At 37.4% G+C, this 18,736-nt stretch overlaps 1 protein-coding gene across 2 annotated transcripts in view; it reads left to right on the top strand.

Annotated features, from left to right (window-relative positions):
* The window catches only part of LOC149063633 (V-type proton ATPase 116 kDa subunit a 1-like), a 92,994-nt gene that overhangs the window by 72,756 nt on the left and 1,502 nt on the right, over nucleotides 1-18,736 (top strand). For both annotated transcript variants that reach the window (XM_089255778.1, XM_089255779.1), the window contains 2 exons: nucleotides 4,559-4,715; nucleotides 14,179-14,350. In XM_089255778.1, the coding sequence (XP_089111904.1) occupies nucleotides 4,559-4,715; nucleotides 14,179-14,350 (329 nt within the window). The remainder of the gene's footprint in view (nucleotides 1-4,558; nucleotides 4,716-14,178; nucleotides 14,351-18,736) is intronic.

Here is an 18,736-nt window from a genome sequence, read left to right as displayed (position 1 = left end):
TGAAATTTGAAAATAGTTCTATGTAAATATAGTAATACACAGTAAGCTCTCCAGAATATTTGATACTCAGGACCAAGGATGCACTAGATACAGTGAAACTTGATGTAATGATACTCAGTGGACGAAGAAAAACATATCATTGTAGTGGGATTATTGTTGTATTGAGAGACAATATTATCATGTGCTACCAAATTTATGTTTTTGTTGGCATCTCTTTTGAATCAGTGTTGTTAGTACCAACAAAAAATTAGTTTTCAGGTATTTATCGGCTAAAAAAACTCTAATTGATTAGCTTAATAGTATTAAGTTAGATACATTGCTCCAGCCAAATGGTTTTGTGTCTTACACAAAAAGTAGTAATACCAGTAACTTTATCAACACTTTTTGATTTTGGTGATCAGGGTGATGCAAAATACTAATGTTATTACGCACCATCGGAAAATTGAAAACAAGTGACAAAGTCGACGTTGACGATTATTTTGAGAAAAATATAAAAAATATAGTTGTACCATTCGTACCTTGAGAGAACAAGAGACCTCTACAGGAGGATTGAGGAAATCACTGGCAGTTTGAATTCACATTTCGGTATCATAAAAGACAAGAATGGAAATGTCTTGAACTCTGAAAAAGACATTGTAAACAAATGGAAAGAATACACAGAAAATCTTTAAGAAATCAGATAGAAAGATAATAAATAGCAATATAGAAATAAATCATAAACCACCAGTTACAAAGGACAAAGTCAGATGGGCAACAAATCAACTAAAGAATTGCAAAGCTCCAAGTATTGACGATATTCCAGCAGAGGTTCTGAAAAAAGCAGGGGAAAATATTATCGATGCACTAACATCACTCTGTCAACAAATCTGGGAGAAAATAGAGTGGCCCAAAGACTGGAAAAGATCTATATTCACACCCATTCACAAAAAAGGTGATCTTAGAGAATGCTCCAATTACAGAACAATCTCCCTAATACCACATGCTAGCAAGATTCTACTGAAAATTATCCAGAAAAGACTCGAAACCATTATAGAAAGAGAATTAGCAGTGGAGCAAGCAGGTTTCAGAAGAAATAGGGGGAACTAGAGACCAAATTGCCAATGTACGAGATGGATAATAGTAAACTTTCCCCCGATTTCCTATCGGTCGTAGGTCCTCGGCTGTACCTCCACTACTATTCCAGGACGAAATAACTGGATTCTAGACTCCCAAAAAGAAGAAAACAACACTTTATTTAATTCGTTATCCAACACCTCCACGAAACCGTCCGGTCACTTCGGTCCAAACTTTTACACTAACTCTCTTTTCGAATGTCTCTAATCGTTCTCGTTTCCCTCTCTTGCGACTCCTGTTTCTCCTCGGCCTTTTTCCAACCTCTTTTCTCCTGAACCTTACAATAATGAAGGCAGCAAAAGAACGTCAAAAGAAGTTATATTTTTGTTTCATCGATTATACAAAGGCCTTTGTGTTGATCATGATAAGCTTTGGAATATTCTTGGAACAATGGGAGTGCCTAATCACCTCGTCTGCTTGATCAGAAATTTATATATTAACCAAGAGGCAAGTGTAAGAACAAACTATGGCTTAACTGAATGGTTTGGAATTGAAAAAGGGGTTCGACAAGGATGCACTCTTTCCCCAAACTTATTTACTCTCTATGGAGAATATATAATGAGAGCATCCGATTTAGAGGAATTAGAAACAGGTGTTAAAATTGGAGGAAGAGTGATCAACAACCTTAGATATGCTGATGACACAACTCTGATGGCAGAATCTGAAGAGGACCTGAAGAACATTATATCAAGAGTAAAAACAAAGTGAGAAGCTTGGACTCTACCTAAATACGAAAAAAACAAAGATCATGACTACAGCAGATATTCAGTTTTCAACTAGATGGCGAAAGTTTTGAGATTGTGGACAGAGATTTGATTTCCTAGGATCAAGAATTGTAAAAGAGGGAACCTGCACAGAAAAAATAAAAAGACAAGTAGTTCTGGGAAAAACAACCATGAGAAAGCTTAATATAATAATGAAAGACAATGTCCATCTGTAGGTATGGTCTTCAAAACTAATCCTCAGAAAAGCAGAAGAATGACTTTAGCAAAATGCAAAAAATCTTTTTCAAGGATGAAGCTGAGCATTTTTTTTCTATTTGATTTTTTGACCACCACTGAACAATGTTCAGAAAACCTTAGCTGCTCATCAATAAGAATACCCAGATTAGTGATCCTAGTTGCATCCGGAATAAATAATAACACCACTCAAATCATAAGTGAAACATTGGCATTCAAAGCAAAATGAGCGACCATGGACTTGTCAACACTAAACAGCATACTGCAATCCTGTTTAAGTGGGTCTAGAGCAACTCCTTATCGCTTTGATTCCCGAATATCTCCATTACCTTCACGTCATCTGTGAATTTGTTAACAGTCCCATTGAAACCCTGATCGAGTTTATCGATAAAAAGTGAAAAAGTATGGGCCAAAGATACTTCCTTGAGGAACTCCACTTGTGATGCCTGTCCAATCAGAGAATTCCCTGTTCACCATAACCCATTGTGACATATCTCTTAACCACAATTCTATCCAATTCAGCAAGTTGCCTCCAATCTCATGTAAATGCTTCAAAAATTGACCATATTGGGCCCGATTGAATGCCTTCTGGAAATCAAGGTACGTCATCATCTACATTTTCGCCCTTACCCAAAGCCTTTGTCACGTGATCATAGAAGCAAAGAGAGTTGGTTACATGTGACTTCTCCTTCCTGAACCCATGTTGATCATCCAACAATGCACTATTCTAGTCTAGCCACTTCACCCATTGCTTTTTGATAATAATTTCCAAAATTTTCGAGAGGGAGCTCGTCAAATTCACGGGACAATAATTGGACAGCTTCTCTACTACCCTTTTTAAATATTGGAACAACATTAGCAAGCTTCCAATCCCTTGGGATGATACCCTCAGCAACACTATTCCTGTAGATCTGTGCGACTGACCCTAACAATTCAGTAGCATATTCCCTGAGGACCTTGGGCTGGATATCATCTGGTCCTGGTGCTTTGCTTGTACATAAATTTTTTAGATTTAGGACCTCCACGTCTTCTACTTGAATATCGTTGAGGGTTTTATTACCCCATGCAACACCCGTACATTGAATATTGTTTTCTTTATTAAAAACTGTTGTGAAAAACTCATTGAAAGCACTACACATGCCTACATTGCGCTCTACCCCTAGACCCTCCTATTTAGAGGGGGGCCAACTGTCCCCTTACATCCATTATTAATGTACATAAAAATTATTTTGGGTCAGAGCCAATGTTTTCCGCCAACTTAGATTCAACTTCCTTTTTACTATCCCTTATTGCTTTCTTCAACACCCTTCTTTTATCCGTAAACAAGAACAGGTCACTTCGCCTACTTTTATACTCTCTGAATGCTCTTTTCTTTTCAAGATAAAGATTGCACACACTATCCGTGAACCAAAGGAGGTACGGTGTAGAAACACACTTTTTACAAACAAAAGGTATGACATCGTGCAAAACAGGGGTCAGCTTGTACTAAATTCTTCCCATTGACTTACCACCCCAACAGATTCCAACCAGTCTTTGAAAACTCCTGCTAATTTTTCTCTCAAAACAACAAAATTGGCTCCCCGAAAACAACGAACCGTTCTTTTGTTATCGACCTTACTTGAAGAAAAGTTACAAAGAAAACTAACAACACAATGATCACTAGAAGAAAACTTCTTCCCCCCTTCCCCCGAAACATGTTCAGTGAGATCCTTGGAAGTAGTGAGAACTAAAATCCAAAATAGCAGTATCCTTAGTGGCTTCTGAGACAAGAAATTATCTAGCACCAATTTAAGGTGGTCTTTTTCATATTGATTCCTAGCTGAAAGGTTCTCCCAATCGATGCCCGGGTAATTGAAATCCCCTAATATAACAACCCTCTTATGCTTACACATGTAGGAAGTTTCATCATGAAGTTTGGATTGTATTCAGTGGATTATACCAAACCCCCAGTAAGCTTATGACTCCTTTTATTTTCAAGCTCAAACCAAGTAGTTTCAATATCATTACCCTGTACAGTGCGCTTTCTGGCCTGCAAACTTGATTTCACATAAATCAAGACTCTACTCCCTTTCCTGTCAGATCTATTTCTGAAGAAATTATCATTCTCTGAGATGTGTAAGAAAAGTTCATCCCTATCATTTGCCCAAAATTCTGTAATGGCTGTAAGATTTAGGCCCTCCACAGCTATCAGTTTCTAAAAAATCTTTCTTTGTACCTTAGCTCCTTCATTTATTAGTTCACATTTTAATTTGCCCTGTGATTTAGCATCAATCGAGAAGCAATCCAAGTTAGAGGTAGGTAATTCCCTGTCAATACTGTTGTTATTAACTTTGATTAACCTACATCCCCATCTACTTGGTCAAGACATATTGTGCACAATGGGGGTTTGAAGTTGATGACACACGTCAAGAAATAAATTTCAACTCTCTGGGTATACTGCTTTTGAAATCTTATCTATGTTTCCATATATTTGTTGTATCTTGTAGAAATATGTTGTCACTCCGAGTGAGCATGGAGAGGATGAGAAAACATTTGCAGACTTGTTCATCGATCAAGCCATTCACACCATTGAATACTGTTTAGGATCAGTTTCCCATACTGCATCATATTTACGATTGTGGGCGCTTAGCTTAGCTCATGCAGGTAAATCTTGTTTTTATATCTGTGATACCTCATTCCACATCATGTGGGTATTGTGATGAGTGGTGGTGAATTCAAATTAATTTTGTGTGATTTCCCAGTTTCGAGGAACTGGGGCAATATAATATCACTTCAAAAAAGTCTTGCCAGAGTGTTCAACAGATCCACAGCAGAATATTATTGATTGATTCTTCCACTAATTGCTGCCATGATTATTTCCTTCAGTTTATTCATTTTGACATCATCGAGCATGTTATTCACAAGCACTTTTCTTATATAGCATCAGACGGATATTTTTGTCATCTGCATAATGCTGGTTGCTTATTCTCGAAATAATCAAATGGCAAAAAATAATCAAGATGTCAATTTGTGGAAGATCCCTTATCCCAAGAGATCGGTAAGATCTGTCCAAGGGAATTTGTTAGTGTTAGTGGACATCCATGCCTGAACTGGGATTTGAACCCAGACCTGCATAGTCAGAAGCTAGTTTTCTAACCACTGGACTGCAAGGCTGCATTTTCAGAAGGAATAATTATACCTTTGTGAATATGCATGCTGTTATGAATATGCATACAAACATTGTACAAAGCAAGTAAAATATCTTGTGAGGGTTAAAAAACACAATCATCTTACTCTTATTTAATTTCTTTTTATTCTTCTAAATGCATTCATGAACAACTGAACTTCACATTTCATTGGAAAGTGATTTGATTTTTTCGAGTTATGTATAGGGTTTACATGACCAAAATTTCAGAACAATGTATCAAGCAGTTCGAAAAAAAAATGTCTTCACTTCAAAGTGAACAGTGACTTATGGCTATGTAGGGTGTCCTGTAAGTCTTAACTCAGCCTCTGTATCATCAACCGTTTGTCCCAGAGGTATGGTTCCAATTTAAAAAATACTCAAAATGTGTTCTGTGTTCAGAAATCACCCTGTGCCTGTTTTGTTTTGAAAGTAAAAATACAGTCAGTGTATCACAAAATAAAAAATATAAATTTTTATACGGTTGCCGTCTTCTAACTTCCAATCAGATTGTTTTCCTGTCTTTTTTTAGCTTAACAAAAAGAGTTCCACATTTTTAAGTGCAATATTCGCTGAGATATTTGAATTCAAAATCAGACAAAAGTTCGGGGAGAGCAGCATAAACTAACAGACGATGCCTCTTTCCTTCATTTGTGCTGTTCTTTCCCAACTTTTTTCTAATTTTTGTATTCAAATATTTCAGCTAATAGTGCAGTTAAAAATGTGGAACTTTTTTGTTGGCCTCAGGAGAGATAAGGCAACCCCTTTTTAATTGGAAGTTAGAGAACGCAAGAGGGGGCATATAAGAATTACAATTTTTTTTTCGTGACACACTGTATTTTCATTCTCAAAACTGGTACAGAGTGATTTCTGAACATGTTTTGAGCATTTTTTAAATTTTAATCATACCTCTGCGACAAATGTTTGAGATAAAGAGCAGAGTTAGAGAGAGGATACTCTGTACAGTTTGTAGCTATATATTATAATGATGTCAGGCTTATAGAATCCCAGGTGCCAGGTTGACTAGTAAATCGTTATTGGTACGTAAAATACTTTATAGGTGATTGCCAAGTCAGAATCTGAGAATACAAAATTTTTGAGAATTATGTCATTAAATCTTGGAAAAATCTGAGAAAAATTATTATTTCGGATCACACATTTCTCTTAGACCCTCCACACACAGAGCGATTACTGGGCAAGCGAGTCAAGCGGCTAGTCACGAGCGATCGCAGCGAATTTCCAACGATATGGGCGATTATACGATTCGTACGATTGGCATCCGCTAACGGGCTGATTTTTTACGGCACCGAACTGGACGATTTTTTGCCTTTGCACCCATGCTCTACCTACTTTCCCGCCACTTCTTCCACCTGTTCTCTGCCTTGCAATTTTCTTATTTTGGGCACTAAATAAAAGTATAATTTTCTAACATATATTCTATTTTTTGTTGTTAAATTATGGAAACTTCTAGCGACGAGGAGGCTATCCTCATGTTCTATTTCTACAAAAAAATGCAAAAAAAAAAAGTAAAGCATTGGGTTTATCCGTATATAGAAAGGAACTTGCATAGCAGGCTGTTTGTGGCAGCAAGAGAACTGCAGGAAAGTGATGCTAAGTTTATGGCATTTTATAGAATGTCCAAACAGACATATAATGAGCTGGTGGCAATTATTTCGCCAGCTATAAGGAAACAAAACATCAACATGCGAGAATGTATAGGTCCAGCAGAACGACTTCTGATCACATTGAGGTAAGTTTTTGTCATATTACTTCATGTATCAAAATTTGAACAAAGAATAGACACCCCAATTTATTTAAAAATGAATTCATTAATTTAGGAAATTATATAAAAAGTCAATATTTCTCCAAGGGACACATAAATACCATGTTGGAAAATTAAAAGGCACATAAAACATAAATCATATTACACAAGTGGGGAAAAATATTGATACATAAAAAGTTGATTATATATATAATGTATATAAAATTCACGAAGATATAAAATTTCTCCAAGGACCAGCTGGATACCCGCTTTGGGAAATTGTGAAACAAGTAAACAAAAATGCACCATCTAATATTACTCATACAAAATGCAAGACGTATATGGGTCAGTAGCCCAAAATTGGACAGAGACTTATCAAAAATGAATCATCTTCATAAAGGGATAAGCATGTCTGAAAAGCATCATTTTGTAACCAAAGTAAACATTCCAAAAGATATTGAGGTCCACGAACCATTTTACCCAACCTCCAACCACTCCAACATTTCTTTTGCCCATCTTTGCCAAACTTTTACAGTAGCCTATCATTCAAGTCTGGCATAAAATTGTAGATTTGTTTAGAGAACGCACACAGCAGATAAAAAAACCAATGATGCACGCAGATCATACTACTTCCTAACAGAAAATGGCAATTTAAATTAGCTTCATTTTAATAATGAATAAAATAGCCAATAGTAAATCCAAATTACCTAATTTTTTAAAATTTAAACATCGCACATTTATCGGAGGATGATGTCACTCTTGGCTATCGATCAACAGTTTTTTAACAGCTGGTTGATGCGAAGATATATTTAGGAAAGAGAGAAAATTCAACTGCCCCAAAGAGCGCAAACCATCCCAAGATGGTCTCTCTGGGCAGTCAGCGGTCATGTCTGTCTGTCTGACCTTGTGGGGAATTGAACCCATATCCTCTCACTTGTCGGGCGAGTGCCCTACACCACAAAGGCAATGAATATCTTGATCTTTCCTTGGAGCTTGTGTGCACTGAACGGGACCTTACATGGATGGTCGGATCTAGTTAAGTAGCCATCTGGTGGCAGTGTCAGCAATTGCGAGCTTTGGCCTAAATTTGGTCAGACAGTCCATGTATGGTCCTGTTCAGTGCATATGAGCTCCAAGGAAAGATCCCGATTTTCATTGCATTTGTAGTCTATTAGGTCAAGGGTGCTTACCCTGCAAGTGAGAGGGTGTGGGTTCGATTCCCCGCAAGGGCAGAGTTGAATATTTTCTCTTTCCTATATATATCTTCCCTTCAGCCAGCTGTTAAAACCTTCGTATTACACATTTAAATTGGAAAATTCAAATGTCAATAACCTAATAATGTGATTGTCATATGAGAAATATTTCTTCATAAAAGAAATAATATATTTGAAGAAAACAAATTTTAGAATAGGTAAATATCAGACTGAAACCATATCCCTAGATACAATGCAGAAAGTATACAATTATATTAAGTGGTATATAATATTTCTCTATAAAATCAAATGATGAGATAAAACTCAGTTTTTCAAAAAAAAAGATGAAATTAAATAAAAAGGTCTACAATGGAAACAACTCAAGTTTGGCTTTTTTTGGGTCTTTTTCATATTAGACCTTTTATTTAATTTTAATCCTTTGATAACGAAATTCATAGTTTCAAAATGATAATGAAGTTATCATTCATTTGATTTGAATTTGTTGAGAAATGCATTGATTTAACCGATTTTATTCAGTCAAACTTGTATCAGTTTGTGCATATGGTGAATCGAAGCTAATATCTGTGCACTGCTGTATCAATTCCACTGGTTGGATAACAGCTTGTGTTGTCTCAAAGGGACTGGTTCCAAGAATTTCGTCTATCAATAGGATCGACTTGCTCTTGAATAATCTGAGCTGTGCGCTAGTCATCAACCTGAGATCGGGTAAAAGGCATCCGATGAACTGTTGCATGGACTCTTTCAGATCATCTGTAGGAGGAGGTGCAGCAGAAACAGCAGTCATTTTTGCCTTCTTTATGCTGAAATATTCGGCAAAGGCTGCATCTGCATTGTTGGTGCTGCAGGTCTTTCGCTTTCGGGATATCCCACTGCTGCTCTGAGCTTGTGTGTCAGGAAGTGATGCTGCAGCTGATGTTAATGGAGGAGGAGTGGTTGGTTTGGGTGGCGAATCTGGGATAGCTATGTCATCAAGTCCCAAAGAGTTGTCACCAGTTGACACCTGAGAGCTTTCGGGTTGATCAACGATTTGGGAATGTTCCATTGGAACAGGCAACAAATTCCCACTCTGCGCCCCCGCAGTCTTCACAAAAGGTAGGGTGAACTGCATGGCTTCATTCAAATAATAAGGTTTTTTGACTTGTGTTCCCGAACCGCTTGGAAGAGGTCTCAGTTTTCTCACGAAGGTAGTTCTCAAATTCTTCCATTTATCTTTGCAGTCGTGCACTGCAAAATAAAAACACGAAAAATTAACACAGAAGACCTAGGATGAAATACATATTCAATGACTAAGTTATAAAGGGCATATAGTCAAACCCTGTTGTAGCGCCAACCCCGCTTAGTGACAAAATTTTCCATTGAACAAATCTTTCACATAAAACGAATTAAATGTGTTAATTTGTGATTGGATATGACGCCAAACTCATTATAGCACCAGAAACCTGCAAGACAAATGGTGGTGTTACATCAGGGTTAGACTGTATATTTTAAAAGTGAGGTGAAATATAATTTTCAGTTTTTTAAAAAAATTCAACAAAATAAAAATAATTTTTGGTTTGAATTTCGATATATTTCTGTTGTCTCCAGCCCCCATGTAATTGATATAAATTATTTTTCAGGTATCTGGCTACAGGATGTACCTTTGTCTCCCTTGGTCTGTACTTTGCCCGAGGGGAGACCATAGTCGGGCAGATTGTAGCTGAGACTACAAAGATATTGTGGGACGAGCTACACACACAATATTTGGCAAAACCTGACACGCAGCAACGATGGAGACAAATTGCAGAACGTTTTCTGTCATTGTGGAACCTGCCAAACTGCATAGGCACAGTGGACGGAAAACATATCCGTATAGAAAAACTTCCAAAACAGGTTCTACATACTTCAACTACAAATCATACCACTCCATTGTGCTGTTAGCATGCTGCGATGCAGATGGTGTATCCACGATGGTAGAGGCCAGGTATGCGGGTAGGAATAGTGATGGCGGCATATTTTGAGCGTCTGCTATGAAATATTGGTTGACACATTTGCAACTGGAGATTCCTGCTGCCTCCAGACTGCCCTGCCATGAACATGACAGTACTTTCCCCCATTACTTTGTGGCAGATGAGGCATTTCCTTTGTCCCAAAATTTAATGCGTCCCTATTCTAAAAGAATCCTCGACAATTCGAAGAGTCTTCAATTATAGATTGAGCAGGGGAAGGAAAACAATTGAATGCACCTCTGGTATGATGACTGAAAAGTTCCAAGTGCTAAGTGTGCCAATACGGTGCAGCAACAACAGCAAAGTAGTGGATATAGTGAAGAGTGTGTGCTACATAATTTCATCCGGAAAAAAGAGGGATATACATATACCCCAAAGCAATTTAAAGAAGCAACCGAGGCACACGCCATCTTTACCTCTTCATCGCCGCCAAGTGTTCTGCACCATAATTCTACTGCAAGCACTGTCAGGAATTACTTGGCACATTATTTTTTGAGTCCTCAGGGGTCAGTGCCTTGGCAATGGATTTATTGTATATAATTCTTTTTATGATTCCCATTGCATAATATGCATAAAATATTGTAAATACTGTACATATAGTGTGATTTATATATCCTCACACACACACACACACACACACATCAATATCTATATTTTCCTGTGCACCTTGCAAATTAATGTTAAAAGTTTTTGAAATACCTTTATACCAACTGCAGTGTGCAGTTGGTATAAAGGTGCTCCACCTTTGACACTGGGGGAATTCTACCTCCTCTTCCCCCAGATCTCTGCCCATGCTGATTTATAACAAATAATGCTTATAGAGGTCTAATGTACACTTCAATGAAAGTACAGTAGTTGGCTGTAAACAGTGTTTATTATGCAGGGTGTTTCAAAGTTAATGCTTTTGTGCAATTTCTCGGAGAAAGGTGCGTGCCCACTTTTTTTCATAGAGACCACTGTTACAGGAATCACCTGTCTTGATATGCTTGAAAATGCTTTTCCCACAGTTAGAAACCGATTCGGGTGCCTTCATTTTCCAGTAAAATTTTGAAACAAATTTGACTACTTTATAGACATGCTGTGCATCCCAAGGTGGACATATTGAGCATCTTTAATGTGATTTGTAAAAAAACTATGATTAGCCGTGTAATATAAAATTAACCTTAATTTGTTCAATATTTTTCCTAATATACACATTTCAAATCAGGTGATTCTTTTTTAAACACACTGTATACCAAATAAAAAGCTTTCAACTTAGGTTGAAGTTAGAAAAGATGTGTACGTTTACATCTATCAATCTAAATTTTTCTAGCTGGTCCTAAAGCAGAATGTTTTGCAACGAGCCCTCAGCTGATAAAAAATGTTCTGCAGTGAAAATTCCATGGTAGTGTTTCATGTGCAGAAGAGAGTTTCTTTTCTTAAAGTTTTACCGACACTGTTTTGCAAAGACACTGAATGTTCTGCAACATATGTTGCAGTTTCTAGTATATTCTGCCACAACCTTCCCTCAGGCATATCATGAAGGCATTGTTAAGATTTGAGCATGTTTACACCTTGTTTGGAAATGTTTGTAATCAAAATAAACACTACAGAAGCATGTACTTGATGTCTAAGAAGCAATGGTGTGTTTTTTTTCATCTCAATTTCAATCATCTGTCACAGTGTTACATTTTTTTAAAGTAATTAGGCCTTCATGTCAGTAAATAGTGGAACCTCCATAACTCGGGAGTGTCCATGTTGACTCAAAGCAGATGTTATGTTTGTGAAGTTTTGTGATCGCACTTTCACAATGGTTTGCTATCATTGTTGTATTCATGCATAATCGTATATATGTGAACAATTCTATATCTCACAAATAAACAAAATTACCTAATTCTTTTTTGCAAAAAGTTTCCGAATCTCATATTAGAGTGAAAAAAATATCATTTCCCGATAGCTGTGTTTAAAAAAAGGTGTATTATTTATTTGGCTCGTAGCCCATAGGTTTAATTTTCAGGTTCCAATCAGTGGGAAGTGACCCGAGGTGTAAAGAATATCTACAAACATAGGCGTCGGAAGTGAAGGCGTCGGAATTTTTGAATAAAATGTGTGGGTGCTCTGGCGCTTGCCACAATACTGTGGGTGCTTGAGCACACTCCCGGCTCTGACACCACTATGTGTAAAAACAATAAAATGAGGAAATGTTGAAATGTGAGTGAGCAATGTTTTGAAACTTGCCAATGCACGAGTAATTTGAAAAATTAATGGTGATAGCACAAATTTCAGTTTACTTAAACAGGGTTTAGACATCTTGGAGGTTTCTCCCATTAAATTTAGTAATATGCCAAACATGAGAATAATATTTGTCAATACAAGATATACAGAAGACTGGATGTTGTGAAGATATTTATTATTTCAGATGTTAATTTTTTAAGGAAGGAAAAAACTCATCTCTGCCTCTACCTGGAGTCAAACCCGGGTCCCTCGATTGCCGGACGAGTGCTCTGACCATTAAGCTACAGAGGAGATAGAGATTTTCCTTCGCTAGAGCGTATATATGCCGAACGGAACCGTGCAATGGACGGTGAAACCGATCAGCTAATAGCTCATGGACGACGAGCCACCAGAGGGCTATATATATGACATGAATGTCGCTCTCCACTTGTTAATACAAGATATACAGAAGACTGGATGTTGTGAAGATATTTATTATTTCAGATGTTAATTTTTTAAGGAAGGAAAAAAACTCATCTCTGCCTCTACTGGGAGTCGAACCCGGGTCCCTCGATTGCCGGACGAGTGCTCTGCATATCATATAAATATTTGTCAAGTTATCAGGGTAGTCACTTATCGAGGTTCTGCAGCTTTTATTTTTAAACACAATGTAATAAAAGGGCTTAGATTTTTAAAAATATTTTCGCAAAATGTAACAAAGAAACTGGTTTTTTTTTTGAGCTTAGGTTTTTTAGGGCATTAATGCATTTGTTTAGTAATTCCCAGATCATAAAAACCCTTTTATAATGACCATAATATAATGAACAGTAATTATAATGATCTGACGCTTATTTTTTTCACAACAAAAAAAATTATCACAAGCCGCATAATAAATAAGCAGAACCTAATTCATTATTAAATCATCGAAAAGCAAATCACATTTTAAGTTTTTAAGACAAAGTTTACGATAACATTGCATACCCGGCTGAAAGCATGTGGGATATAACGTGCTTTCGCCCCCCCCCCCCCCACAGGCTAAAATTTTTTACGGACCCCCATTAGCAAATCCTACTGTATTAAGCCAAAAAATAAACAAAAATTCATCCCATATCGGCTAAATGCCATGAAAATATGTTCAGTTTTCATCACATTCATGTATGTAAACAATGAAAAAATAGCTACACTGCGATGAATTAGTATTGTTTATTATATGAAAAAAAATGCTACATACCTGATAAATTTACTTCCTTCCCTATTTCAATCCAGGCTTTCTCAACAGCATCCTTCCTGGAGTAACTGGGCCTCGTGTAGTCGTCAATCACACCAATCACTCGCTCTGCAATCGCGCCGTTGGTGGTCTCTAACTCATTTAGCTGAGAAGTGAGGGAGAGGGAAAAAAGAATCAAAGCTCGCCCGCCACGGAATTGCTCTGTGTTCGGACGGCCTTAGGGAAAATTGATTGGCTCCTGGACACTTTGGCTGGCATCTAACATTTATTGTTTCAATTTGTCAAGCCCTGTAGTAATTTTATAACGTAACATTTAACAAAGATAATACATTCGGACTCGTTCATAACGAACACAGATATTACAAATTTTCACAAATAGCAAAACTTTTCTATATCCTGGGAATTCTAAGCTTATATCAATCTGATACAGTGAATACTTTTGTTGGATTTTTTTTCTTCTCTGATCTAGTTATAAGCAGGTCTGACTGTTCAATCAAATTCAACCATTTCAAAGATAATTGAATATAATAAAGTCATAACATTCTAAATCTGATTTTTCAGAGTTGTCTGAAGTGCTATGGAACATGGTCATGAAAATGGGCGTTAGTATGCAAGGATTTCAGGGATGCATAGTTCTTTATTTCATATTTGGCGCATGGGCTGTTCTGACAATAGGGATTCTGCTAATTATGGAAGGTCTTTCTGCATTCCTTCATGCCCTGAGGTTGCACTGGTAAGCTACAAGTGTCTAACTGTACATGTTTTTCTTTTGGCTTTCAGGCTTTTAAATCATGGGTGCACTAAAATCTATACAGGCTAAATCTATACCATGAAGATTGCATAAACGTAAAGAATCTTTGGAAATCTTGGAATAGATGCATGTTCGAAGAATCCGTACATCGACAACCCAAATTTTTCTAGTTAAGTGTGAATCAAAATTCACAATGCCATATTTGTTGCCGGGAAATCTAGATTTGGATTTCCTCTAACGAGATCATCTGGAGGAATATCTCGGTGCTTTGAACCTTGCTAAGTATGGAATCAGAATTTGTTTGTCTTCGAGTAGCATTTATTTTTGTGAACATCATGCTTTTCTATAATGTTCTGTCAGCGGCGTGCCTTGATATTTGAAATTCGTGAACATTTCGAGCAAACAATACCACATGCACACATGGAAAGTTTTGTTTATCTCTGACAAGTCCTCTTCGTGTGCATAAAATTCACTTGCATGACAATTTACCGCTAGGAAAATTCACTAACAAACAATTCATTGACAAAGTGAGCAAGTGAATGAGCAGGTGAATAATTGATCAAGTAAGTCAGGGAGTTAGTGATTGATCAGGTGATCAAGTCACTCATACAGTAACTCACTCTATGGCTAACCCACTTAGTCATTCATACTGTCATTTACCTACTTGGTCGTCAATTCGCTCAGTCGTTCACTCACTCATTGATACAGATATCACCTACTTACTCACTAGCTCATTCACCAACTCATTTGCTCAATCATATGGGCCCAATTACCCACTCTGTCACTGACTCGCCCACCCACTCATTCATATGATCTCTGATCATTCATATGGTCAGGTCAATGTGGTTACTCACTCACTGATGCAGTTATTCACCCACTATCTCATTCACCAACTCATTTGGCCAATCATACTGTCACTTACCCAGTCGATCGCTGATACTCTCAATCGTTCACCCACCTACTCACTTGATCACTCATTCCATCATTCATATGGTTACTCACATGGTCAGGTCACCAATGTGGTTATTCACCTACTCATTAGGTCACTAATTTGCTCAATCCACTCTGTTACTCACTCACTGATGATGAACTGTTGTCCGTGAATTGTTTGTCAGTGAATTTTCTGTAAATCAGTTCTCTTCAAAACTGAAATTACTGGTATTCCTAGGAAAAAAATGAAACAAAATGTGTTCTTAGAAAAAAATGAGAAAAGAGCTAGTACTTTGGATTACCCAGAACCTCAAACTTTTGGGAATTATTAAGATACTCTACTGTATACTCTACTGTGTACAGTAAACGCCCATCATGTGGACACCTGTGGGACAAAAATATTTCTCCTCAAAAGTCAGGAGGAGGGTCATTGAAGCCTTAAAAACATAACTATTATTTGACTATAAAAGACGGGTGATGGTTAAGAAGGGTTTCACGATATAATCCTCCATGTATGAGATAAGACTTGACGAAGTCAGGTCACCTTATGTGGGACAATTTTATTTTTTTGTAGAAGAAGCCAAATGTTAAACCAAACTTGCTGATCAGCGCAGGGTTCGTACTGTGCTTAAAAACTCCCCATCATTTTCATTTCCCCTTTTAAGGACCCTTAAAACTCCTTAATATCCTCTTAGCTGTTTTTAAAAAAATTCATTACTTTTCCACCCACCCTGGAATACTTCCCCTTCTGAGCTTGATGAATTGTTGGTCTTGATGCTGAAAAAAGTCCCTGATAAAAGGGAGAAAAAAACTGACAGCTCTGCGGATGACTGGCACAGCTAAGACATTACAACATCTGATTGGTCAGACTCCAGTGGCCTCATCCGCTTCTGATATGCTGAGAAAAACGGTAAAAGAAGATTGTTGTGCTGTCAAAGAAATTGACAATTAAATTGAAATAAAAAAGAAGTTAGCTAGGTTCTAAATATTATTCCTGGCAGAAAATGGTGCTACTACCTGTGGTGGAAATTCTGCACATAGGTGCCAAAATTAACATCCTGCTCCAATAGTGTATTCTGTATTTTCCTGCACCAAATACACTTGTTTTTGAATATATTAAATATATTTTGTGTCTGTACTTGGAAACTCGAATATACTTTTTTACCTGCTTTGTATGTATCAGTGTCGCCAATGAGCATGTTTTATTTGTCCATTTTTCTGCACTATTTCCCCCCCCCCCCCCCCATAGTCACGCTCAGGATTATCCGAAAATACAATTTTAAAGAGATCTCACTCTTCAAAATTTCAAGGGGTATTTTTTGAAAAAAAAGTGATACTTTATTATGATGTCTCTCCTTTAAAGAGTTGCCAGAAGTCCAGAAAAATTTACGAAATAAGAGAGAAAGACAGATTTATTTTTTGAGTGAATGTTCCCACGATCGATTTTGTCCCCGAAAATCGGATTGGGATAACCACGGCCCTTATTTAAATTATCAGCCCCTCATCTGGCTTTTCATCGTGCAACTGAAAAGAGTTCACTCTAGTCTACCATCTTTTTAAAACGCAAATGTAAGACTGTTTCTATTTTTTTAAAAAAAGGAGAAAAAAATCGCCACTGTAACAGTAGAAACTACTGAGGTTGAGCGTCATTGTGTCAAATCCCAATGTTTCACGAAAACATTTTTCGTTCCGCGAGTAAAAGAGTGAGTCCTCCAAATTATGAATGCTAATTTGCCAGCTTCGCCAAATAAGGAATTTTAAATTGCCAATGTCGCTAAATAAAGTGTGCTAAATTGCCAAACATGGTTCTCCCTAATTTCCCCAATTTTACAACATTTTCTTTTTGAGTATAATTAACAAGAAGCCAGCAGAGAAAGAGAGAGAGAGGAATCATGCCTATAAAATTGAAAAACATTGATTTTAAAGAATTTTTTGTGTATATGTGTATTCACTTTCACCGAGAGGTAAACACAAGCCCCGCGCGTGTTCACATGGGAAATAGAAAAAGCAGGTTTAAAACCCACTTCAAGAATTTTCACTAATGTTTGCTCTCAATTTTTCTTTCTGAAAGAGAAAAGTCAAGTGCGTTCTAGAACTCCCAATGCTACCGCAATATTTGCACATGTGAACGAGGCTACAGAGTTGCTGCCAACATGAATAATTTTGTAAAGAAAATTCGTTTTTTTCAGCCGTGGTATTTTATTTTGAATAATTGGGGGAGGAATGAATATCACTTGGAATATTTATATAATTTATGTGACACTATTATGAATACTTTTAGCCAAAATGTTTTATGTTTTACTTTTGACCAAAACTTGAAGGTTTTAAAACACTTTAGAGTGACAACAGTAAAATATGGATTATCTATATGTGGATTGATGACTTCATGAATTCTTATAATGCTGGGTGAAAAAAAACCAAAAGTTATCATTTCTAAACTGCTCTACATCTTTTTTTTTTGAGAATAGGGAAAATTTGTGTTTCAGATTTAAAATACACTGGTGTAAGAAATTAAGAGAATTTGCAGACTTGGTTGATTATCTCTAGAACTACTGTACTGATTTTAATGAAATTTGATATGTACATGCATTGATACAATACAAAACAAATAACCATTCAATAATTGTAATACACACCCATGATCGTGCGTAACACTCGTTGGAGTCGGAAGGTATGAAACAGCGGTTGCAGAATAAACAAAAAATGGGTTAACAGATGGGTTAATAGGGGGTATGGTCCCCTCTTACAGATATACAGGTCTCGCAGCGTGATTTCATACTTGAAATAAGGCAGTTTATCATTTCCTGTGGCAATTGGTCCCACTCGTTCAGCAACGCTGTTTTCATTCCCTGGATGGTTCCCGGAGGGGGGTTGCAATTGCCCTCCCCAGAGCGTCCCAGACATGCTCTATAGGGTTAAGGTCTGGAGATTTGGCTGGCCAATCCATCCGGCGGATATCCTCACTCTCTAGAAAATCGTCGAGCAGAAGAGCTCTATGTGACCTCATGTTATCGTCCATTAAAATGAACTCAGGGCCAACTGCACCTCTGAAAAGGTGAACATAGGGCTCCAAGACCTCACGCCAGTCACAGTGCCTCTTTCAAAGACATGGAGAGGTGTGCGGCCATCCAACATGATGCCTGCCCAGATCATTAAACCTCCTCCGCCATAATGGTCGATTTCGCGGACATTGGAGGGTAGGTAGCGGGTCCCTGGCTCTCTCCATATGAACGTACGGCGAGAATCGGTGCTTAGGCTGAACCGGGACTCATCAGTGAAGAGAATGGTCGCCCATTGATCCATACTCCAATCTCTATGCTCTCTGCACCATGATAAACGGATTCTCCTGTCCGTAGAAGTGAGCGGGCGGGACGCAAAGAGCAGGTCTTCTTGCAAACAACCCTCTCTCATGAAATCTTTTGGAAACAGTCACCCTTG

This window comes from Pholcus phalangioides, unplaced genomic scaffold, assembly GCF_987345545.1.
Source record: "Pholcus phalangioides strain wild (caught in Gottingen) unplaced genomic scaffold, Ppha-v1.0 ptg000172l_1, whole genome shotgun sequence".
Classification (NCBI taxonomy): domain Eukaryota; kingdom Metazoa; phylum Arthropoda; class Arachnida; order Araneae; family Pholcidae; genus Pholcus; species Pholcus phalangioides.
This window is presented reverse-complemented; position numbering and strand designations above follow the sequence as displayed.